The 25224-nt window shown below is 32.3% G+C and overlaps 1 protein-coding gene across 3 annotated transcripts in view; it reads left to right on the forward strand.

Moving 5' to 3' along the window:
• Positions 1-24639, forward strand: part of LOC134719371 (phospholipid-transporting ATPase ABCA3-like) — a 38165-nt gene extending 13526 nt beyond the window's left edge. For all 3 annotated transcript variants that reach the window (XM_063582392.1, XM_063582387.1, XM_063582379.1), the window contains exons 5-19: positions 7095-7329; positions 7717-7896; positions 8400-8581; positions 9186-9320; positions 10016-10145; positions 10375-10529; positions 11755-11910; positions 13364-13574; positions 13951-14200; positions 15106-15374; positions 15950-16954; positions 17942-18139; positions 19777-20488; positions 21062-21232; positions 21553-24639. In XM_063582392.1, coding sequence (XP_063438462.1) covers positions 7095-7329; positions 7717-7896; positions 8400-8581; positions 9186-9320; positions 10016-10145; positions 10375-10529; positions 11755-11910; positions 13364-13574; positions 13951-14200; positions 15106-15374; positions 15950-16954; positions 17942-18139; positions 19777-20488; positions 21062-21232; positions 21553-22006 — 4443 coding nt within the window. In that variant the 3' untranslated portion in view covers positions 22007-24639. The remainder of the gene's footprint in view (positions 1-7094; positions 7330-7716; positions 7897-8399; positions 8582-9185; positions 9321-10015; positions 10146-10374; positions 10530-11754; positions 11911-13363; positions 13575-13950; positions 14201-15105; positions 15375-15949; positions 16955-17941; positions 18140-19776; positions 20489-21061; positions 21233-21552) is intronic.
• The last annotated feature ends 585 nt before the right edge of the window (positions 24640-25224 follow it).

Genomic DNA, 25224 nt, shown 5'->3' on the forward strand with positions numbered 1-25224 from the left:
TTTACTTTTTCCGTTGATTGATAGGGTTTGATTTTGTCGGTATTTAAGACTTTTTATGGACTTTCATTTGTTGAATTTGTCTTGGATTTCGATTTTTTTTATATACCTACAGCCTAGAATATGTTTTAAATTTTGGTTATCTGCTGTATTCGTACAACTCATGACCTTATTATTAATACAAATTCAGAAGTAAATTTTAAAATCCAAGCTTAGTAAGTTAATATTGAGACAATTTTATCAACTCATTATTAATTTAATGTACTTCCTTCGTCTGTTTAAACCCCCATTTGTATTACGTAGTTGTATGTCAAAAAGTGGAACACGACGATCAATACCATAGTCTTTAAATATTTATTTAAAGTTAAGGCAAATATTACAATGAATGTTAAAATGGACTGCATGAACAATATTTAAAGGTAGTTACTGTTCTGTCTAGATTTAATTTAGATGCTGTTATTTTAGTCTTTGTATTTAACCCCTGGCAATTTGGCAAATACCATTAAGGTCGAAATATATGCATTAAAGTCTTTTGCCTTTTTTTGTTTTGTGGACGCTATAGTAGTTTTAATTTGGTGATATTGTCATTGACCCGGTCATTGTTTTATAATTAAAAAATAAACGTTTACACTGAGTGTACATTATCAACATATGATCAGGCAAAGCATATGACTGGACTCGGTGAGGGTGATTTTTTTTATCATTAACTACATTTTCATAACACACTTCCAAAATTCCCCGTTTCGCGCTGACTGAATAATATAGTAATAACATGGTATACGCCAATAAGATAAATGATGGATTGCAGCTGCGCCGACGGGGATTATTTTGGTACCCGGGGATTATTTCTGTGGTACCGCAACGGAAGCCGGATTGGCTCAGACCAGATGAACGGAGAGCAAATGCACATGTACCCTCCTTTCTTTCTTTATTCTTTTCTGTTAAATCAAATGAGTTAAATCATATATACTTCCTATATTCTAGTTCTATATATTTTTATATTAATTTATCTCATAAAATTACTCTTTTTTTGTGCCCACCGGAAGCGCTGAGCATTGTCCAATATTAACATTTCAACGTACGATGTCAGTGGTGGATCCAGAAATTTCATAAGATGGGACCCACCGACTGTCTAAGAGGGAACCCGCTCCAGTCATGCTTCAGTGGTTCCCTTTATAATCTTTATCGATAATATGTTTATTATTCTCACTATCTGTTTACTTGCAATTGTCTTCTTTTATTGACTAAGAAATTATTAACATTATCCCACTTTTCGCTCGTGTCTGTTCCAATGAAGCTGAAATTAATTCATCCATTCATAATAGTCAACAACTTTTATTAGTATGAATACTTGGAGATGTGGAATATACATAAGTGAGACAGCAGTCTAACAAAGACCGCAGTTATCTGGAGGCAAAAAACACTGCCTATAACAATACGAAAATGTATAATATAATACGTCAACTTTTACTTTAGGAGCTCAAAGAGCAGAATGCATTTGATATCTTAGATCCCGATATGAAATTTAAAGACGGCAGAGGATTACTTAATTTTCTTTTATCTCTATGTATATGAATTCTTCTTTAATGAAAGGTAAATTCTTAAGTAACTGTTCGCTTTGTATTAACCCCCCCCTATTCAGTCATTAATGTAAATAGTGAGAGAGAAGACAGAAAACTATATTGATTTGTTGTATACTTGTCTGAACAATTAATATTAATAAGGCTGGATTCTAAAAACTAATGAAGTCAGTAAAATGAACGTACATTAAACACATATGGTTGTACATAAGATCAAATACGATAATGATTGATTTTATATATACTTACATATATAACCTGTTTGAGGGATAGGTTAGTCATACGCCAATATTTAAATATAATATACATGTCAGAATGTAGAATGGCAATCTTTAAAACAATATAAGGACATTTCAGTGCATTTAAGTGCAGTTACTAACTACGTCTATTTCATGGAATATATACATGTCAGAATGTAGAATGGCAATCTTTTAAACAATATAAGGACATTCCAGTGCATTTTGGTGCAGATACTAAATTTTTCATGATATATATAACTGGCTGTTCAAAGTATTTATGAATTTGCTGATTACGAAACAATGTTGTCATACACTCTAATATCGGAAGCTGTATTCCACACAGTTACGTCATCAACATTTTGGGAAGATATATTCTCTGTAATGTCATTCGTAAATTAATACGGAATTTCAATGCAGAAAATTGAAAGAAACCTTTTATTATTGTTCAAAACTATAAGTAGAACGTTGATATTAACTGTAAATATAAAGTTAAAATGACTTGTTTGACATCCCCGGTTAATCTAGTATAGTGTCCGTCCACAAAAGTTAGGAATCTTTTCAGCGGTTGTTTTAATCTTAATCTAAATATAGTGTCCTCTGGAAAATGTGGTATTTTTTGCCGAGCTTTTATATCCTCTATTAAATTCAATCATTGACAACTATGTCTAGACTCGGGGCGATTAAGACACTGTCAATAATTGATGACCATCTGTTTTAAGTGTATTTTTATGAAAAATTTGCCATGGCTGGGACTATGTTAGTATAATACAATGAAAAAGGAATTGTCTCCAAAGGTTACGAAATTCATACCAACTTTAGAGATTTCCTTATGATATTTTAAACAAATAATGCTGTAAATTGTCAATGTACAGATAGTCCCATGCAGTCACCTGCAAAACATAGATTATCATGATTATGGTCACTTAGGAGATGAATGCGTTTTACCAATGGTAAAGCATTTAAATGTTCATTCTATATTTACGATTAGTTCCCGTATATGTATATATACAAAATTGACTTAAATGATTTTGGCTGTTTTATATATTTTGGGGGTTTAATGAGTGTGTATTTGTATTTCTAACCTTCTATATAGCTCACGCGTGCACTTGACGAAAACCTTTTCAGTAACAAGTGTCATGCTCCTTACAGATCTCCTCTTCGTGGTTTGATTTGTCAATTTTCGTTTTGATATTGGTGATTTGAATTCGATTTTCAAAAGGACTTTTCAGACTTTGTTCTTGGTCTCGAGCGTACAAAATAGAAGTCATTCTATAATCACGATCACGTGTCGTGTACAGTGAAATCGGTATCATACATCTGTATTGCTTGGAAAAAAACTGACACAGATACCAGCTGAAATGGTGAAACTATGTTTATGAAGAAGATATACGCATGGAAAAGAAAGGATATGATGTATAAATTATTTAAACAAAATCACACAGAACAATACAATTAAAGGAACAGCGCTTTTGTTGGTGTTCTGTATCATAATGTAACAGCGAAGTCTTTTACATATAAAAAAATTAAAACTCTCACCCTATTTAAGAATGCAGCTATATATATATATATATATATATCATATGTCAACCAACTTCTACACGGAAGAACACAACTGCTGGGTGATACCAACAAATAATATATATGGACTAGTATAGATTTTACCTGACAAAGATATTTTTGTGAATACTGTCATGAACTGCACAACAACCTTAATACAGGTTACATTAAATGATAGGGATATCGGTGGTCGAGTGGTCTTTGTTAAGTTCCAATACTGTATCGTGAGCCTATCAATACCGATGCTGTGAGTTCGAACACCTCACATGGCAAGTGAGCTCGATTCTAATCTTTCTGGCTAGGAATGTTTTCCTGCCTTAAGGTCGATGCTTCTTTCCGGGCGACTTTTCTGTTTGAAGGTTCCTCGTATACCTTCAAGGACGACTTATGTTCTGAATTCAAGCTCTAGTCTATTTCAATATATTGTTACATAAAAAAGATTAGACTGTACATAATACCTTTGTAAGAGATGTAAATATTTAAAGAAATAAGATAATAGAGAGATTTTCTTTAAATTATATCAGACATTGAATCAGTCACGTAATCTTTTCTAAGCGTGAAACTATTGTTGAATTATCCTTAATGGTTCACCCTCTAGGGAAATTTTTTAATCAGCGAACACATTTTTTATACTCATATCAGTTTACATTGAAACATTGTGATAAATGCCACTTTTACTTTCTATAAGGGCTAAGCTTTGTAAATGCAAACGGTGGATTTAACCAGGTTTTAAGTATTACCTTTCCCTCATTTGAATGGAATTTACTTCCGTTTAAATAATTTCTTTGAACAAGAGAAATTGACCATTTACCTAAACTGAACAAATCTGTATTAACTTATAAGCATACATATAGACGTGTGAAATATAGATAAAACAAGAAACAGATGTAATATATTCAAGCTAAAAGTCCATGTCATCAGCTTTAAAGACTGTTAAATCAAATTGCTGTAGACACCCCTATGTAACCTACTATTGGAACGACAGTTACAATATAATCTCTGGTTTCTCCCTAATTGCTATTAAAAACAATAGTCTTGGCTTTAGTGTACATCATATGTTATAAATTGCGTCCCGATTGTCGAAGTAATGATGGCTTTTGCAATCGTGTTCAGCGAATTCTGATGTGTGTAACCTATTGCAGCATCTTCCGTTCCTGTGACCGGGTGAGGTAGATTTGAGGAATTCAGCCGGACCTCTAGTTTACAATTTGATTGGTTTAGAAAGTTTAGTTTAAACACCGTTCAATGACATGCAATTGTTTACATCGTTAGTCGTCCGGTTGACAATCATTCCACATCTCCTATTTTTTTTAATATATTTAAAAGAGATAATCAAGTTTTTAACATAATAGACAATATCCGAATCTACAAGTGTACGTATAACGTGAAGATGTCCACTTTACAGTCCCCCTGAAGACATACGATTATAGTATACTGAACTGGCTATCATAATCTGCAGGTCCTACCTTTAGAAAACGCTGAAATCGAAGGACTACACATACCTGGATTTATATCTACAAATTTTCGGGCTATATATTATCTTTTATTGCCTTTGTAATCTACTTTTTTAATAATAGAATAGAAAAGGTGCCGTCATTATCCAGACGTTTGTAACTTGTAGTTTTACACGTTTCGCAGTGTGAAGAAAAACATACTGCATTTGTACATTCTAACATGTGTACTTGGTTTGAAATAAAGAGTGGGGAAATTTAGACATAACGTTTCTTTTGAGTCTTTTATTTTATATCCAGGGGTTTTCTTTATTGTTTTTTCTTTTGTATTTAACATGTATGAACTATGCTTTCTGTGCTGTACTGATACAGAGTATACATGGTTACACCCTTATCAGATTTTCTCACAGTATTTCGATCAAAGCATAACTTCAGGGACGGGCCATTGAATTTTGAAGACAGATCTCCAAACCTTTTTAATTACATCTTAAATATAATATCATAGGCTGTGTTTGAAGTTTGGTCCGAGTTTATAACGTTGGGTTTCCAGATCTGCGAGCTTGATTTAGAAGTTGACTTTTGTTTTTATAATTTTTACGACTTCTTCTACAGTTATTTATTTTGATGGTTATATTACTCATATATTAAAATGTTTGTATTTATTTATTAGAAATGGATCCTGTGTTCTCGAGTTCATGTTTGGCAGTCGGCAAATATAATATTTGTTTTATTATCACGTGTACTATTTATAATATCAAAATTTATGGGATAATTCTCTACATTAGTTTACATTAGTAAAGTGTGTACCAAGTCATATGATCCATTTGGTCTTTAATCGGACCATAGTTACTGATGTAGTTTTATTTAGCGCTTGTTAGTGACCTAGTAAACATCTCTTAATAATTTCATTTCGGTGATTGTAAATTTAATTTCCCCCAACGGAAACACAATTACCCGGCTTTGGAAAACCTCTTTATTTAGTGTTGGATCTTGCTGTTGTTGTTATATTAAACCAACCCTCAATGAAAAAGCCTTAAGCCATGCATACCCAAAGCGGATGGTTGGTTCAGAAGTTTTGAATTGCGATTTTTGAAATACTGTTATACAAAAGAACCACAAGGAAACCTTTATTCCTTTTTGTAAATACATATTCAAAACGATTTCCCAAATTTCCATTCTCAATTTTATTGACTGTACTTTAGCAACACAAAATATTACTACTATTGGGGGGTGTTTAACTTCCTCGACTAGCCGTGAAGGTCTCGTGGTAAGGACACAATTTCAAGTAAGCTTCAAAATTGATTCATTGTTAATTTACTAACAAAACTGTGCTGAATTGTTGATTAATGCTCAACTTCCAGTTGCAAACATAACAGGAACAGCAGATTAAAAGTATGGTAATGTTATTTGAACACTCGTCTAATAATTTTCACCAAATATACTGTTAAATAAAGGTATATAGGGAGAAAAAAAAATTCTCAGACGAGTGCCTGTGGATTTAAAGATCTTTAAATATGACCCCTGAATTGTACAAGACTGCCTACATGCTAATCCGGGTTCTTATGTGTTAGTTCACAAGTTCACCATAGGAAGACATGCTACCCTATACCCTGACACATTATTACGACTCCAAAACAACCAAAAAAGTTCCGGATTGTTTTTTATTATTGCTTTTCTTAATTAAAAATAAATAAATTAATAGTTCATTACAATTTGATAGACTATAAAGATATAATTGTAAATTTTCCAAATAAATTTCATGACACTTAGAGCAGCAACGGCCACAAAAAATAATCATTATTGTAATTGTTGTTAAAAAGTATCGACAAGAAGTTAATATAGAATGTTTAGAGCTGATTGTTATGTGCTGGTAAATGCCAAAATTTGTGAATCTCCCTTGTTAAAACATTAACACGTTGTTCTGAATGTGTAATAACTATAATATCAGTATAAATGAAAATAGCTGGTAATTAATTGTATATGTATATATGCATTCATAATGCTGAAGAGAACAAAGATTATTGACACAACAAGTCACTGTATTGAAAGGCTAACTGTTCATTTATAAGCAATTGATTTGCGAGGCCATACCATATTTAAATGAATTGTCACTTACAAAACCATTATTGATTCCATAAAATCTATGATTAAAATTGTATTCTGTCAGCAACTTCAAAGGAATTAATATTGTCCATATTATTTTATACCAGTCAAGGGAGTTTAGATATAACTAATATTATCGTTTATGATTCTCATTTGGTTTTTTTCAGGAATCTATGAAACTGATGGGAATGCACGTGTCGATGTACTGGTTGTCATGGTTTATATTTTCATTAATATACATGGTCCTTGCCTGCATCTTCTTCACGATCTTTTTCTCCATTAAACTGAAAGGTGTTGCAGTGTTTACAAATTCCCAGCCATCTATAGTATTTGTGTTTTTGTTGAGTTACGGGTTATCGCTGATAGGATTTTCTTTCATGGTCAGCACATTTTTCCAGAGAGGTAATGCTATAAAAATGCATTTTTTTCTGTCATATAATACAAAAATAAGAAGATGTGGTATGATTGCCAATGAGACAAACTCTCCATCCAAGAAACCAGAATGACGTTGACATTAGTCCCATTTTTTAATGTTCAGAATTCGAAACGTATATATGCTATCTGTAAAGATATATTTACTGTAAATTGAAACAAGGAGTTTATATAAAACTTTTTATTTTCGTGCAATTCATACCATTTAAAAGTACTTTATGATTTACATGTTAGCTGAAATTATTAAAAAATAAATCAAAAAGGTTGGAAAAAGACGATCAAAGTTTATAAATTTTGAAATAGATGAATTCTTTCAATACTGATACAGTTACCATTAATTTATCTTAATTAATTCAGCAAGCGTCGCAGCACCAGCCGCCGGAATTATATTCTTCTTGGTATATTTCCCGTACTTTTTCCTGAACCAGGACGAAACGTTTGCCAGTATGACCAGTATGCAAAAGGGACTAGCATGTGGCCTTAACAATGTTGGAATGGCAATAGGAGTCAAATTAATTGCCCAGTATGAAGGAACAGGTACATTGTTTTATAATGATAATAACTTTTTTGGTAGGGGCCGTCCATTGTTTTATAATGATAATGATGATAACTTTTTTGGTAGGGAAATCTGTTCAGACTGTTGACAATATCAGACATAGAGTACCGTTATGGGTGTTTGGTTTAGGGGAAGACTAAAGTATACAAGAAATGCGTCCACGTCCGTTTTTGCACAAATTTGTCTGTTGCACAACTGATAATAAATATTACTTCCTCCCCTGTTACCAGTGTGGAAACCTTAATTAGTTGGATACGCAGGTCATGTTTCCATTTCCTGTATCGTTATATCGTTTAGAAGTTTGGTTGGGGTAGGCTATTTAAGTACACTTGGCGTTAACGTTCTTATTCGTGCTTTCTTTCTGTAACACACCTCAAATACTACGGACTTCTTCATAAGAATTTTTAAGTAGCGCAGCACAGTACCAATTAGGCACGGATTCTAGTATATTTTTAGTTTTCCAGTTTATACCTTTAAATTTCAGGTGAGGGCTTACAGTGGACTAACTTTGTTAATCCTCCTACTGTGGATCAGGACTTTTCCATGCTGGCAGTTATACTTATTTTACTTCTTGACACAGTAGTATATATGCTGATTGCTTGGTACGTTGATGCCATTTGTCCAGGAGATTTTGGAGTTCCACAGCCACTTTATTTCCCATTCACGGTAAGTTGTATCATCAAATGCCAACAAATTAATCATCTTTTTCAGTTAATGTAACGGAATGATTTGATACTTGTCCACATAATTTAATATTTTTTCATGACAAAAAAACAATTGACCTAGAGAATAACGCATGAACATTATTTAAAGTCGAAATTTTAACAAATATAAAACATATGCATTTCATACTTAGGTTGATTCGTTTTGATAAAAATTCTATGAAATCATTCGGTATAAAAGTATTTTGAACTTCGTTAATTTGATTGAGACAATAGTTACGAGTCTTTTTAGACCAAACTTGCGTCTGGCGTCTTCAATTACAATTGAAAATCGTTAATTTGACTATTAAGAATACATTTTTCTATTTTGCCTTAGAAAATGAATACATAACATGTAAATGAAAATTATTCTAATTATCAGTTTAGCTGAAATGCATGTAATGCGTATTATGAAAAAGTGGGAACAACCAACATTTGACGAGGGCAATCAAGAGTACGAATAATAAAAAAATGACATATTTTTTTAGATGATCAGATGATAAGACATTTTATTTGAGTGGGCATTTAAAAATATTTGTTTTACTGTATTTTGTTATTGTCATTTGTAGAAAACTTACTGGTGTGGTCAGGAACATGCAGAAGATTTCGACGATCTTCGAACATCACATACAGCTAATCCAGATTTATTTGAAAGAGAACCAAGTGGTCTAAAAGTTGGAATCAGCATTGAAAATCTCCGGAAGGTACGTTGACACACAATACTCGATATCAATGGAAAACGTATCTTTTTGTAGGGTGATTGATATCCAGAATCCTTATTTACAATTTTTTTTTTATTACATTGCTGTATGTAACCTCAAGCAAAGTTGACATTATAATTTGGTTGTTCTAGATATCATTCTATATTAATTGAACATACCAGACGCCCATGGGATTTTTCATTTTGAGCTAGTCTTCACCTTTTTTCTCCAACTTATCGTCAATGTAATCCTCGAATACTACTGAACACATTGGAGTTTTACTTGACATGAAAGACATAACGGATGACTGTATTTGAGCAGGAAATTGTAACCCAAATGAGCACCTGAATAATAACCGGTTCGTGTTGTTCAATCTTTACTATACTGTATAATGTATTATTAACTGTTGTGTTTCTTTTTAAATTTAGATATGGTATTGTCCGTCTAATTTGACTTATTTTTTATTAGCCCCTATGCTTTTTTCTTACCTTTTTCATTAAGTTAAACATGATCGTGTGCTTTGATGTTTTACTGAAATATCGACAGAAAATTACATTCCTGATAATAAACTGTGTACAAATTAGTCACTAAAAGTCTCTAATTTTCCATTGAAATGTACTTTTGGTGTTTATATATCGATCGGTTTTTTTTAAAATTAATTTATGAAATTTATGAAAATTCCAACGAAACATTTTCAGGTCTATGGAAAGGGGAAGAAAAAAAAGGTTGCTGTTGAAAATACCACTCTCAATGTGTTTGAAGGTCAGATAACAGTACTTCTAGGTCATAATGGTGCAGGAAAAACAACAACTATGTCTATGTTAACTGGTGAGTCAACAATGGAATAAGGTTAACTTTTTTTTAAAGTGAGATTCAAGCTCTCTAAAAAATGTGCTGTATCAGAATGTTTGATCTAAATAAAATTACAATATTATGTTATCTAAATAAAAGCTGAGTTAATTGAAAGCATGGTGCCTTTTCCGTTTGCATTCTTCCAGTTCCACAAGCTATTACTTTCATTAATGTGAAAGTAACAAGCATTTTTCTCTTCTTTCAGGCTTTATACCACCAACAAGAGGAACAGCAAAAATAAATTCCTATGATATAAGAAAGGACATGACGAATGTAAGACGTAGCCTGGGGCTATGTCCACAGCACAACATACTCTTTGATACGCTCACAGTCAAAGAGCATTTGATTTTTTACGCAAAGGTAACCTATAAGTTTCGTCTTCTGCGTTTTTGCCTTTGCAACGTCATCTTTATTTAGATTTATAATTATTATATTAAAATTGTACATGTTCGTCCGTCAGGGTTTATCCCACCTTGATTAGATTCAGGTTGTGTTGGCATATCCCAGATACTGTAATCAGTGTGTTATGGATATGGAATGATTTTAATGTGTACCTGTACTCTGGAAAGGTTCATCTGATCATGGTTTCATTTTCATGTTCATGAGAGAAACGTTAAGCTTTCGAGGTTGAATTCGATTTACAAATACTAGAAGGAAAACGTGTACCAAAAACCAATCCGCTTTAATCAAAAAGTAAATATGTGTATCCAAATCCATTCTGCGTTTTTGCTTTATGAAATAACCAGTTAGCTTAAATAACACAAGTAATTACGGTTTTAGGATAACATTCATTATTAGAAATTTAAAATGTTCAATAAAGGCAACAGTAGTATATCGCTTTTCAAAACTCATAAATCCATGGACAAATAACAAAATCGGGGTAACAAACTAAAACCGAGGGAAACGCATTAAATATAAGAGGAGAACAACGACACACCACCGAAACGCATAACACACACAGAAACGGACCAAGCATCAGACAAAATCCCACGAGAATAACACATATAACATCTAAACCAAATACATGAATTTGGGATAAACAAGTACCGTGCCACGTCTTATCTTAATATCTCAAAAATAAGAGAAAACAAACGACACAACATTAAAATGCAACACACACAGAAAAGAACAATAATATAACAATGGCCATCTTCCTGACTTGGTACAGGACATTTTTAAAGGGGAATAAAAATGGTGGGTTGAACCTGATTTTGTGGCATGCCAATCTGTTTTAAAATTGAATAATTTAAGAATAAGTGATCATGTTCAAGAGATCGGTGATATCGTGATTTTGTTTTTTATAAATATTTTATGCTTTTTGAAATATATATCATAAACACATAACCATCATATAAATATAAGATACCAATTTATCTAAGAGCAGACACCAACTTGTACATGACTTTCCATGCGTCAGATAGATTTGTGAAACGTTCTTAACTAGGGGCAACAGCAGATTTTACCATTTGATTAGGGACAATTTCCTGTCTTAATTTTCCTAAGAGCATACATATGTCATAAACATTTTTACCTCAGTAGTTGAACCTCTCTGTTTATATCAATAAATATTTTTTGATATTAACAGATGAAGGGCTGTCCAAGTAACCAAATTTCAAAGGAAGTGGACGAAATGGTAAAAATAATTGGTCTGGAACAGAAGTTAAACAGATATTCAATGACATTATCTGGTGGGCAGAAACGAAAGTTATCAGTTGGAATCGCATTGATAGCAGGCTCAAAGGTAGGAACCTTGTTGGAACAACCACTTTACAAGCATGGGTTAGGAATACATAGCAATTACATTGAAACTATTGCAAACTCCCTTCTCCACAATTGATTGCTTTCCCATATAAGTGGAAAATCATATTCCCAATGCGAAACATTGTGTTATAAATGTTTATGCAATACCCTCATAATGCTTGATCGTTTAATTATTGAATTTAGACCATCAAATTTTAAAGAAAAATCGGATAGATTATTTGTAAAAAGACAAACTTTATTTGGAACAATAAACATGACACACAGTAAGTTATATTTACTCTTTCGATTATTTGTGTTTAAATAAAGGCAACAGTAGTTTACTTCTGTTCAAAACTCATAAATCAACAGAAAGAAAACAAACCCGGCATTTGCTATACAGGCAACAGTACAAGTATACTGCTGTTCAAAAGATATAAATCAATAGAGAGAATACAAACCCGGCTTTGGCTATACAAGCAACAGTACTAGTATACTGCTGTTCAAAAGTCATAAATCAATAGAGAGAAAACAAACCCGGCTTTGGCTATACAGGCAACAGTACTAGTATACTGCTGTTCAAAAGATATGAATCAATAGAGAAAATACAAACCCGGTTTTGGCTATACAAGCAACAGTACAAGTATACTGCTGTTCAAAAGATATAAATCAATAGAGAGAAAACAAACCCGGCTTTGGCTATACAGGCAACAGTACTAGTATACTGCTGTTCAAAAGATATAAATCAATAGAGAGAATACAAACCCGGTTTTGGCTATACAAGCAACAGTACTAGTATACTGCTGTTCAAAAGTCATAAATCAATAGAGAGAAAACAAACCCGGCTTTGGCTATACAGGCAACAGAACTAGTATACTGCTGTTCAAAAGATATAAATCAATAGAGAGAATACAAACCCGGTGTTGGCTATACAAGCAACAGTACAAGTATACTGCTGTTCAAAAGTCATAAATCAATAGAGAGAATACAAACCCGGCTTTGGCTATACAAGCAACAGTACAAGTATACTGCTGTTCAAAAGTTAGAAATCGATTGGAGAAAAACAAATCTGGGTTTCAGACTAAAATCGAGGGAAACACTTCAAATATAAAAGGAAAACAATGAAATAACAAAACACAGAAGTGCAACAAAAACAAAAAAAAATAAACCAATGCAACATACATATTAACGAACTATCATATAACAACTGCCATATCCCTGACTTAGTGAAGGACATTTTAAAAGGAATAGTGGGTTCAACTTGATTTTGTGGCTAACAAAGTCTATCCTTCATTTGCTTAATGGGATTATCCTGTTCACTGCTTTGATCATAATATTAAATAAAGAACTAGCTTGTTATTATCATTACCCTTGGTGTAAAAAGATACGTTAAATGTGAACTGCAAGTATTCAAAAGTATCTGCTGTGCTATAACATAGTAATGTGTATATTGCTAGTTTGTAATGCTTGATGAACCTACATCTGGTATGGACCCAGCCGCTAGACGACAAACTTGGGATGTCCTACAGAAGTTTAGAAAAGATAGAACATTAGTTCTCACAACACATTTTATGGACGAAGCGGATCTTCTTGGAGATAGGATCGCTATAATGGCTGATGGTGTAGTGAAGTGTTGTGGAACTTCACATTTTCTCAAGAAGAAATATGGTACGTTAAAGTAGCAGCTACTTTGAACAGATTTGACAGCAGCATTTGTACAAAAGAATTTCAAAAACAGAAATGATATTTCATATGGTTTTTTTTATTTACAAACACGTCATATTTCTTTATCGTTGTATTTCAATAGAATGTTATGCATTAATTTCAATACGCTATAAAAGGCTTTTTTTCATGTGATATTTGTGTTTGTCGATTTTATATTAACAAGAATGCACACGTTGTTATCATAAACAAACCTAACTCGTAATTGAAAGTATAAGTAAAACGGAAGTAAGTTTCTTACATATCCGACAATGTCGCAAACGCCTAAGCTGCTAACGAAATATCATGCCTGATTATATGCATTTTTTGTTTGTATTTAAAGGTGCAGGATATCACCTTGTAATGGTAAAGAATCAGTCTTGTAACGTTGGTACAGTCACACAACTTATTCAGTCTCACATACGTACTGCAACGCTAGAAAGTAATATTAGTGCAGAACTATCATACTTGCTTCCATTTGATGAGTCGAGCAAATTTGAGGACCTGTTTAAGGATGTTGAGGCAAAGAAAAGTCAGCTTGGGTTAACAAGTTTTGGAACTACTGCTACTACTATGGAAGAAGTCTTTCTTAAGTAAGTGTGAAAGTAAATCTTAAGGACACCGACAAAATAACTGGACTCAGTAACGTAAAGTTTATTTTCAAGTAAACGAAACCGAACATTATGAAAAAAGAAAAAAAGAGAACAGAAATCCCAGAAAATCTTTATGAAAAATCAACACAGGGTGTTGACAGGGTGAACTTTTCATTATATATACACTTCATGTACCAATCAATGCCATGTGAAGTCCAGGAGGAGGTTAATCTGATATGTATGTAAGAGTCAGTGATATATGATCTATGATGATAAAACATGTAAGAGTTGCCTCTGTCAAGTATATTGATTTAATAAGTATTGAAACAACCTTTGAATGGATTTTGCTTAACTTGTATATATAATAAATCCAAATGCAGGCTAAAAAAAAGGAACAACGTGTGAATCATGAAATTTCTTCTAATGGAAAGATTTCTCTAATTTGAAATGATCTTGAATCAATTCATACAAATGTCCCAAGACATATCGTTACTGCAACAGACAATCTCCTTTACTGTGAATTAAGCTAGGTCTCAGAGGAGTAAGGTTCACATGGTGTCTTTATGTTACAATAGAGCAAAGTAAATCAAAGTCCCGTAACTCTTTCACAACTTCAAATTTCTTTTCGGCCCTTGGTGGCCAAGTGGTCTATAAATTAGTTCATCTATAGTCAACACTGACGTTGTCAGTTCTAACCCCGTAAACGACTTGTTCATTGAACTCCAATTTTAGGATTATTAGTTTTCCTGCTGAATGTGTGCTGATTTCTCGGGGTATTCCGACTTCCTCCCCAATAAAATACTGGTATCAATATAATAGGCATTAGTGCTGAAATAAGCATTTATCAACACATTATCAAGTCAATACAATTTGTCTAAAACCACTGCTTCTTAATCCATTTAAAGGGTTGGTGCATCTGCTACTGATGACGACGAAAAGGATCAAAACGGTGAAGCAAATGTTCTTTATCAAAATCAAGCTTTTGCGCATGACGAGAAAAGACCAATGAGTGATATTAGTGCAATTGTTGATACAAAGAATGCTCCACCACTCGAAAGTAAAATGAATGGCGATTCAACAGAGAAAAGATCAAGTTTTAATGAAACGCCACCATTACCCAATATAAATGGACAGTCTAAATCCAACAATGTAACGCAAAATGGAACGTATAACGGTACGTATAGAGTATGAATATCTTAATGAAATTATTTAAGTAATGAAACCATGAAGGTAATTAGAAATCGATACTGTACTACACATGTCAATAATTTGTAGTTTGTAATGCTTTGTTATATTAGGAGGCAAGATGGAAATTCATAAGAGAGACTATTAGGTTGAACACCAAACAGACAAAGCAATATCAAGCAAAACTATTTCAATAGAATAAATGTTATAAAAACCCACAGACTTCGCTACAATTGTATTTTTCAGTTGCGTTTTGTTCAATATGAAAGTTAAAGGTTGATATTCTATTGATGATAGTTACAGAAGTTAACTCTATTTCGAATCATTATGCCTAAAAAACGAAACCGAATGGAAAACAACTGTCATAGATCTGACTTGGCACAGACAATTTATAGAAATGTTATGTATTATAAACGCTATAAGTTTTAATATTTAGTATTTGAGTAGATTAATCAATTTATGGATATAAATGATACGTCGTTTAGAACTACATAAAGTTAAATATGAAAAAAATGTATCTACGTCAACTTATATCAGAAAGTTTACTCAATTATTATTTTGCAGCATTTAACGAGAACATCAAGAAAAATGGTGGATTTTCCTTGACAATGCAGCAGTTTTATGGAATGTTTGTAAAGAAAATGATTCAGACATGGAGAAACCGTGTGGTAACCTTAGTGCAACTGGTGATGCCGGTTCTTTTTACTATCTTTGGATTGCTCGTCGTGGAATCCTCACCGGGTAATACCGCAGATCCTGCCTTAGCTTTGGAGTTATCTTCTTTTGGTTCCGGTTTAACAGCTATTTGGGATGATGGCACTGCAACCACAGGTGTTGAATTCGACATTGCCAGTAGATATGCAACTTCTATAACTAGCAGCGGTAATACCGCTTTAGATGCCAACGCTCCATCCAATATCAGTACATACCTTATGGATAAAGCTGGTACCGTGGGATTATCAACATTCAACACAAAATATATGATAGGCGCTTACCTTGCAACAAGTAACAGTTGGGTAGCCTATTTTAATGGCGAGCCGTTCCATGCACCTGCAATTTCTTTAGCATATATGATGGATGCAATTTTCAAATACGCTATGAGCAGTAATACATATTCTATCAAAACAACAAACTCGCCTTTTAAACTTACAGTAGATGAGAATGAACGAGCTAACTTCTTTACATATATTGGAACAGCCTTTTCACTTGCCTTTCAGATTATGTTCGGAATGGCGTTTTTGACAGCCACTTTTATCATTTTCCTAATCAAAGAACGATCATCTGGAGCAAAGCATATCCAGAAAGTTAGCGGAGTTGGTTCTTTTGCTTTCTGGGCATCAAATTTTCTATGGGATTTGATCAATTATCTTATTCCAGTTCTGCTGATATTGATTGTTTTTGCAGCATTTCAAACAGAGGCTTTTGTGGATGACGGTCGCCTAGGGATTGTTTTCCTTATATTTTTATTATATGCCTGGAGTTTCCTTCCATTCACGTATACTTTCAGCTTTTTTTTCTCATCAGCTCCATCTGGAATGGTTGCTATGACTATGCTGAATATCATTATTGGTAAGCAAAGATTTTAAAAATATCTATATATACAAGTCTATATAAGTCTAAATTGAAAACAACGTTAAAACGTATGATTGCTTTGGACAAAAACCGCAAAGATGGTTAACCAGAAACATGAGGTGCAAAACTAGTACACCATATCCGGATTTCGACAATTAATGTCTCTTCAGTGATGTTAGGGATGGAAACGGTATTTCAGAAGGCCATATAATTTACCTTAATTTAGGATAGACTCTAGAATTTTAAAGAGTTGAAATATGATGAACGAATTATATAAACCGGAGTAGAAATATAAAACAAGCCCATTCGAAAAAATATAAACAAGTCTAAATTGGAAACAACATTCGAACCTATCATTGGGTTGGATAACTGTGCATCTAAAACAAAATTCGTGGAAAAGGGTCTAAATACAGCACAAACAACATTTTCCAAAAAACTAAAAAGCGGAAAAAGTATATTTTAACAAAACGCATTGAACTATTATATCTACAAGATTAATAGTATAAAATGCATATAGCATTTTCATATCTGTGATAAGATTCTTAATTATTGTATCAGACTTCGGCTTAAATTTATTGGCTATTCTGTAATATATTAGTATTTTTTCACAGTGGTTAGTCTTTTTTTTTTATTGTTGAAGAAAATAGAAGTGTTGGCGTAAAACTGTTTATATCCTGTGTACAGTTCATTTTTTATATTTTATCCCATACTAGTAGATTTATCAACCTTAACATTTTTTTTAAATGAGGAAGTTTTTAAGCTTGATAGTCTAAATTAAACGACACAGCTCATTATAAATTCAAAAGAAAATAAACCCACATCATATGTAGATCAACTTGCAAGTGAACAATTATAAGTACAAAGATTCATTATGTAAACTATTACCACGCAAAATAAGAATGTCTAACCATAGCTGAAAAGACATGGACATTTGTTTTCTTTTTTGATTATGTACTTGTTAATAAAACATCAAAACTTTTCCAGGTCTTGCTACACTGATTGCAGTATTTGTCCTCAAAATACCCGGATTTAATACATACAATATTGGTAGCTCCTTAGACCTTGCATTCGCCATGTTGTTTCCTAACTACTGCATGGGAACTTCATTAATGAGCATGTATGTCAACTGGGGATATACCAAAGCATGTACTGAAAGTGGATATCCAGCATCCTGCCAGTCAAGTAAGTCTAGATGTGGTTTATAATTATTATCATGGGAACGGAAAGTGAACACATTTTATTATATATGTGTAAATAAACATCGTCTGGCATAAGTTATGTCTACTACATTATCACCAGCCCACTAGTCAGCACTTTATTGACTTAAATTAGCATGAGTATGGTATTGATACAGGACAATAACTTTGAATTTTGGGATCCTCAATTTCGTACTTTATTTGGCCTATTTAACATTTTGTGTAGACGAAATGCACGTCTGGTGCATATTATTTTGATCCTGGTACCTAAAAAAATATGTGTTTGGTTCAAATAAATGGTCAATATGTCAAATGTATAAATGTCCATATGATGGGATTCAGCTGATCATGACCTTATTTTGGAAAGTTCGAGTTCTAGGTCAACTTAAGGTTTATGACCCCTTCTGTGGACATTTTTGTACGATTTTTTTAAACTTCAATTGTATCAAAACTACAGATATAATGAATAATAGAGATAGGCCATTTTGTACATATACCAAGGGAAAGTTGATGCAAAACATTTTTATTTACTGTGTCATTGCATTAAATAAAAAAAAGAGTACGTTGTGGCAAATAAACCAAGATTTTTATAGAATATCCACAGCCTTTAACAGCCAGAGATTTTTGTTACAAAATTTGAAACATAGATTACTCACTTGCTTTTCTATGATGTGCTAGTGTTTATTTTTTACAAAAAGTTCTAACCAACCTGTTTATTTCATAATACCTCGTGCTGAGTTACTTAAGTCGAGTTCACCCTTAAAGGTGTACTTGATTTGGTCCACATTTTTATTTGTTTTGACCGCGAATAATTACATTAATAAACTTGTTTTAAGGAAATCAATGCTAGCACTGCATGCTATAATCATATATGTATCGGTCATCAAATTGCCAAATATGAGAGTACAAGGATAAAGGCTGTGGATTTTCTATAAAATTTCCATATGTTTAGCATTGAATCAACACTAGGGTACATAATCCTCAATTTGTAAAATACACTTATTGCAACTATAACTGATTTACAGATGTCACCTAGTCTTTACCATTGCTAATTTTCATTACTCATCGTTACGTTTTCTTCGTTCACTTGACTCATCGAATACCTTTATTCCAAGAAACTATGTTATATTATCTCTAAAAGAAAGAAACCCGAACTCATGGGCTTCTACTCGATGTGCGGTTGTAGCAAAATATTTTATTAGGTTATAAAAGAGGGACGAAAGATACCAAAGGGACAGTCAAACTCATAAATCTAAAAGAAACTGACAACGCCATGGCTTAAAATGAAATAGATAAACAGACTAACAATAGTACATATGACACAACATAGAAAACTAAAGAATAAACAACACAAACCACCCCAAAAACAAGGGGTGATCTCAGGTGCTCCGGAAGGGTTAGCAGTTCCTGCTCCTCATGATAATAAATTATGTTGTTAATTCTTGTTTCTGAAAAACAAACCTTTTCTAAAAAAAATATATACATTATAAAATAACAAGGAGCCTAAACCGGTAATAATTGCGATCCAAAATAGAGAATTGAATCTTTTTATACATTTAAATTATCTGTTTTGAATAACTTGAACTTATTTTAATAACTCGTTTCTCTTTAACCTTCCTACAGGCTGTGATCCGAATGGCGGTGATATATGCTTCCCAAACTCTTCTAACTATCTCGACATTACATATCCAGGAGTTGGTCTTTACATATTGTTCCTAGTTGCACAAGGAGTTGTTTACTTTGCTATTCTGTTTATGATTGAAAATGATGTATTCAGTAAATGCAAATACAAAGTCAACAATGGAAGTAGTACATCGGTCTCAGATTTACCATCGGATGAAGCCTCTATTGAAGGAAAACAAGAAGATAATGATGTCGCCGAGGAAAAACATAGAATAAATTCTAATTCTGTCACTCATTTAATGGAAACAGATTCTGTTATTGTCAAGAACCTTACGAAATATTATGGTAGGTTTCATGCAGTCGATGGTATCAGTTTTGGAATTGCACCTAACGAATGTTTTGGACTGTTGGGACAAAATGGTGCCGGAAAAACCTCCACATTCAAAATGTTGACCGGAGATGTTCCGCTTACAAAGGGTAATGCCTTCATGAATAAATATGATATAAAACAACATATGAGACAAGTTCAACAAAATCTTGGTTACTGTCCTCAGTTTGATGCTCTCATTGATCAGATGACAGGAAGGGAAACTTTGTATATGTATGCTCGGCTGCGTGGAGTTCAAGAGAACCAAATTAAAGGTGTGGTTAATGATATAATGGATGTGATGATGTTGAAGAAATACGCCGATCGGGAGTGTGGTACTTACAGGTAAATGCATAATTATACACAAATTATACGAAAACTGCTTCACAAATTTCTTTAGATTAGTAAAACCAAGTCGTATTCCTGACTTGGTATTGGCATTTTCCGGAGTGTTACACCTGGTTTTAGAGCTAACTACACCCAACTTGCATGACAGTTGTTTATAGTCCATTATATTGACAAAATTTGGGGAACAACCCAAACAAACATACTTGGTTAATGTAGGCAACAATTAGGATTCAATGGCCGAAATTGTTTAAACATAAACCAAAGGCATGCAACTCAACTGACTAAAAAAATCATACAAACAAACAAATAAGTCTGACAAAGACGCCAACATAAAAAAAAAGTTTGTTGAAAGTCAATTTGAAGAAGACCTCAACAAGATATTTTTACCTAATAAATACATTATATAGTATACACTTTCTGGTTAGAATCAAAACTTGAATGAAATGATAAAAAAAATTAACGGATCAATTTCAAGTTTTTGTGATACTTATAAAACGATCTCGATTTCAACTACTTTACACACATATATATGCTATTTTTGTTCAATAAGATCTTGTTTTTCTTCGATAGTGGTGGTAACAAGAGGAAATTAAGCACAGCTATGGCCTTAATTGGTGATCCTCCTTTTATTCTTCTTGATGAACCAACGTCTGGAATGGATCCTGGTGCCAGACGACAACTATGGAATGTTCTTTCACAAGTTAGAGCAAGTGGGAGAACGTTAATTCTTACGTCACACAGGTATGTGTTTAGGTTAAAGTCAAAGTTCTTCCTATATATCCACTTTTTTAACATTTAAGGTTTATAGATATAAGAAGATGTGGTATGAGTGCCAATGTGACACCTCTCCATCCAAGTCACAATTTATAAAAGAAAACCATTACATTTTACGTTTTACCTCTATTGTGGGATACATATCAGGCTATCTTTTCATTGTCATGTATTACCATTATTTATTTACATATACAATATTTTGATATATGGCATATCTGTTATAATATTGGGTTAATTTCCAGCTTACATACGTGTATAGTTAAAAGTATTTACAATTTATTTTTAAGTATGGAAGAATGTGATGCCTTATGTACTAAAGTAGTCATCATGGTAAATGGAAAATTTGTCTGTTACGGAAGTCCACAACATTTAAAAAATAAGTTTGGTCATGGATACACTCTTATATGTCAAATGAAAATGGAAGAAAATGGATTCCATGCTTCTACACAACCATTGAAACAGTTCGTTAAAACAACGTTTCCAAACAGTGAAATATTTGATCATCACCATGGCTACTGTCATTTCCAAATTCCCGATGCAGACATTCCATTGGCTGCGGTATTTAGTGCTATGGAACGTGCGAAGAAAGACTATAATATTGAAGACTACGCTGTTCACCAGACGACACTTGAACAGGTGTTTTTGACATTTACACAGAATCAGATTCCACCAAAGGAAGAGAAAAAGAAAGGTTGTTGTTCAAGTGGTAACAGTAGTTCTGCATGTTGTTGTTGTTTATAGAAATTGTTTTTCAGTATGTTTAAAAAATCAACAGCTTTCTTACATATTTAGATCCCAGATCGTATTTATTTTTTGGACGCCTATATTTAAAGATATTGCAAATTTTGCATAGTGTACATGTTTAAGTTTTAATACTTTGTTTTCAACGTTTGAATTATGCTATCAAAACTAGATTTAACCAATTCATATATCCATATCAACAGTTCATTTAAATTATTAGGAAGTTTGGTACAATACACCCCCTTGTTTTAAGTAAGGGGTGTGATTTCTCATTGATACCAGTTTAAAATGCAAAAGAAATGAATTTTACTTGGTTTGATGACTCATAAAAGTAAACATTTTACTGTTCTAATTTCGGATTTATCATAACTAAATATACCTTTTGTGTAGATATCCTGATAAATTGACATAAAAGTAACTCAGTTCCAAAGTAAATGTGTAGAGTATATATGTTATTAGTGCTATTCCATGAGTCTATATTGTGTTTCCAATGTGATGCCAAACCCCCTCAATTATTCTTCTTAAACAACTTGAGATGGTGTGCATTAATTTTAACTTTATGGATTTCAATTGTATTTTTTATAAAAATATATAACCAATGAAAAAAGTTAATAGTTTGTAAGGAATCAGATACGCTCAAAAGGATATTTTCACTTTTCGATAGTGTGCGATGATTTTCATGGATTCGCCTCAAGTAGACTGTGATAATGTATATTTTTCAATTTATTCGAAATGAAATGTCATTTTTTTATTTTTATTATCTTGTAAATGTTACCTGTTATAATTTGCTGTAAATTTTATTCACACGAAAAGGATGGCATAAGATGCCATTAAAGAAAAATAGACACTATCATGACTCAACAATATAACAACGAAAGGACAAATAGTAGCCAACAAATACTTCACTGAAAAAAAAAGATTGAGCAGAAGAAACCTCACCTAAATGAGGTGGTGGATAAGTCCAGTTGCTCCTAAAAGGAAAGCAGTTCTTGCATCATGTATTGCTCAAGTACAAATCGGTCATAGGTCACATTTGATGATGTCATAATCAATTAAATGATAACTTAATTCCAAAAATACAAAACAAAACACACTTGTACTAGCAGATTATTGTTAGAAAGACTTAAAATTTCTGATTATCAAAATTTAATATAAAGTTAAGAAACGTGCATGATTTTTCAAGATTGGGAAACACATTTGACGAAGACGTTGTTCCGATTTAACATCAAGATTTTCCAGTTACAACTTGAGAAAATAATTTGTTCAAAGGCAAATGTTCATGGTTAGTTTCAAAGGAATAGATGTACATGTGCATTTGTTTGAATTTGACTGCATGTCACACAAATAAACCACACTCAAATGTTTAACAGCACTTGTGTTATTCATCAAAGGTACTAGGATTGTAAGACGTGTACATATATATATAATAGAAAAATACAAGTCAAATGTATCTATCTTATTTACAATTATTGCCACTTGTATTTATTTTTCTAATTCATGAATCTCATATCAGGACGCATAATATCATGATTTTGCAATTTAAGTTTTATCTATTTTGGGATTATTTACATATTTTCTTTTATGTGTTTTTTTTTTTACTTTTTGTACAATTTCTATTCAACACACCAGGTTGGTGCAATGTAGTTTTTATCAAATAAAACTTTAAATTATAAATCAACAACTTTGATACAAATGAAGTACAGTACACAACGACTGAGATTTCATGGTTTCATGGTTTAAAAATGATGGCAAAAGAGTTAATTTGTTTACATAGCAATTAGTTTTTTTGTAACAATCGATATGATTTATAAGAAAAAGTAACAATTCATATTTTGAAAAGAAACAAAGATTAAAAAAATGTAACTTTCTTTTTAGGAAGTCCATATGAGACAAGTCATATTAAGATAAAACGTTTCTTATAACTAATAAAAAATGAAAATATTTCTATAAATATCGGGAAACAGAAACATTTAAAGGATAAGAGATAATTTTGCATATCATGGAAAAAAATTTGTTTTTTCCTTTTATAACCTGTTTTTTTCTTTTCAATATTAATCAAGCATTTTAGCGTAAACAAACCCTGTCAGCCTATTTCATGATTTTTTTATTTGATACTATATTATGTTTACCCTTTACTTTACCTCAATTATCACAATTCATCAGTAACCTTATGCTACCTGACAATCAATTAAGTATACATGAAATAATGTATGATAAGCATCCAGTAAGTAGCTCTTACTCTTTTTTTTTATTATTATTAATTTGTTTATTAGATAAACGATCAACAAAAAAAGTAATTTACAAACTTGATTGTTTGTAGATTTTTTGGAATGTGATTAAATAAATAAGATGTTTATCAATTTTTGCACAAAAGTTTTGCCTTTTTTTGTTAGTTCCATTATATCTATTTTAAGACATTTGGTTTTTATTGTAATATGTCAGTTCCTACATTTTATGATTTGATATTTTTAAGATTTCTATAACAATCTGTACTAACACCAGTAAATGAACACTCAGTAACAATCTTCTAATTTATGTAACAATTTGCTAATTCCTGTTCTCTTAGATCTGTATTGTTATGTTTTGTGTATTGTATTGACATGATTGTTTTAATAAAAGTTGTGATACCAGTATTCTGTATTTTCATAAACAATCTTTTTGGTTTTCAAATGCCTTTTAATGTTACGTTACAATAAGCCCTCTAACGTACAATTTGACCTTCAGTAGATTGAGTAGAATATCATTAAACGCCCTTTTATATTCGTTTTTGTAATAATACTTAAAACTGTTTTGGTTCTTATATAAAGCATGCTCGTTTTTTTGAAAGTTTCTTTATTGAGTGCTTCTAGTAAAGTTGGTTAACATAAAATGTGAAGTGATGAGGTCCAATTAAAGGCAAAAATAGTTTGAAGCAGTAAGAGACTTTTATCAAAGCGGTCTGATTTCTAAATACAAGTATCATTATGTTTCAATTTTCCTGTAATTATTGACGTTTAATCAATCTTTTACAATTAAATATCTAAATCAAGTTCTCAATACAACTAAACCAATTCATTCTATCCATCAACGTTTCAAAAAGTTTCTTCATGGTACAAAATGATGTGTTTAAACCTAAATAAACATTGCAAGACAAAGGCCACCGGAGTAGACCGCTGTCCAAAAGTTTTTAATCGATGGAGAGAAAACAAATTCGGGTTTCAAACTAAACCCAGGGGAAA

The sequence above is a fragment of the Mytilus trossulus genome, chromosome 1, assembly GCF_036588685.1.
Source record: "Mytilus trossulus isolate FHL-02 chromosome 1, PNRI_Mtr1.1.1.hap1, whole genome shotgun sequence".
NCBI classification, from domain to species: Eukaryota; Metazoa; Mollusca; class Bivalvia; order Mytilida; family Mytilidae; genus Mytilus; species Mytilus trossulus.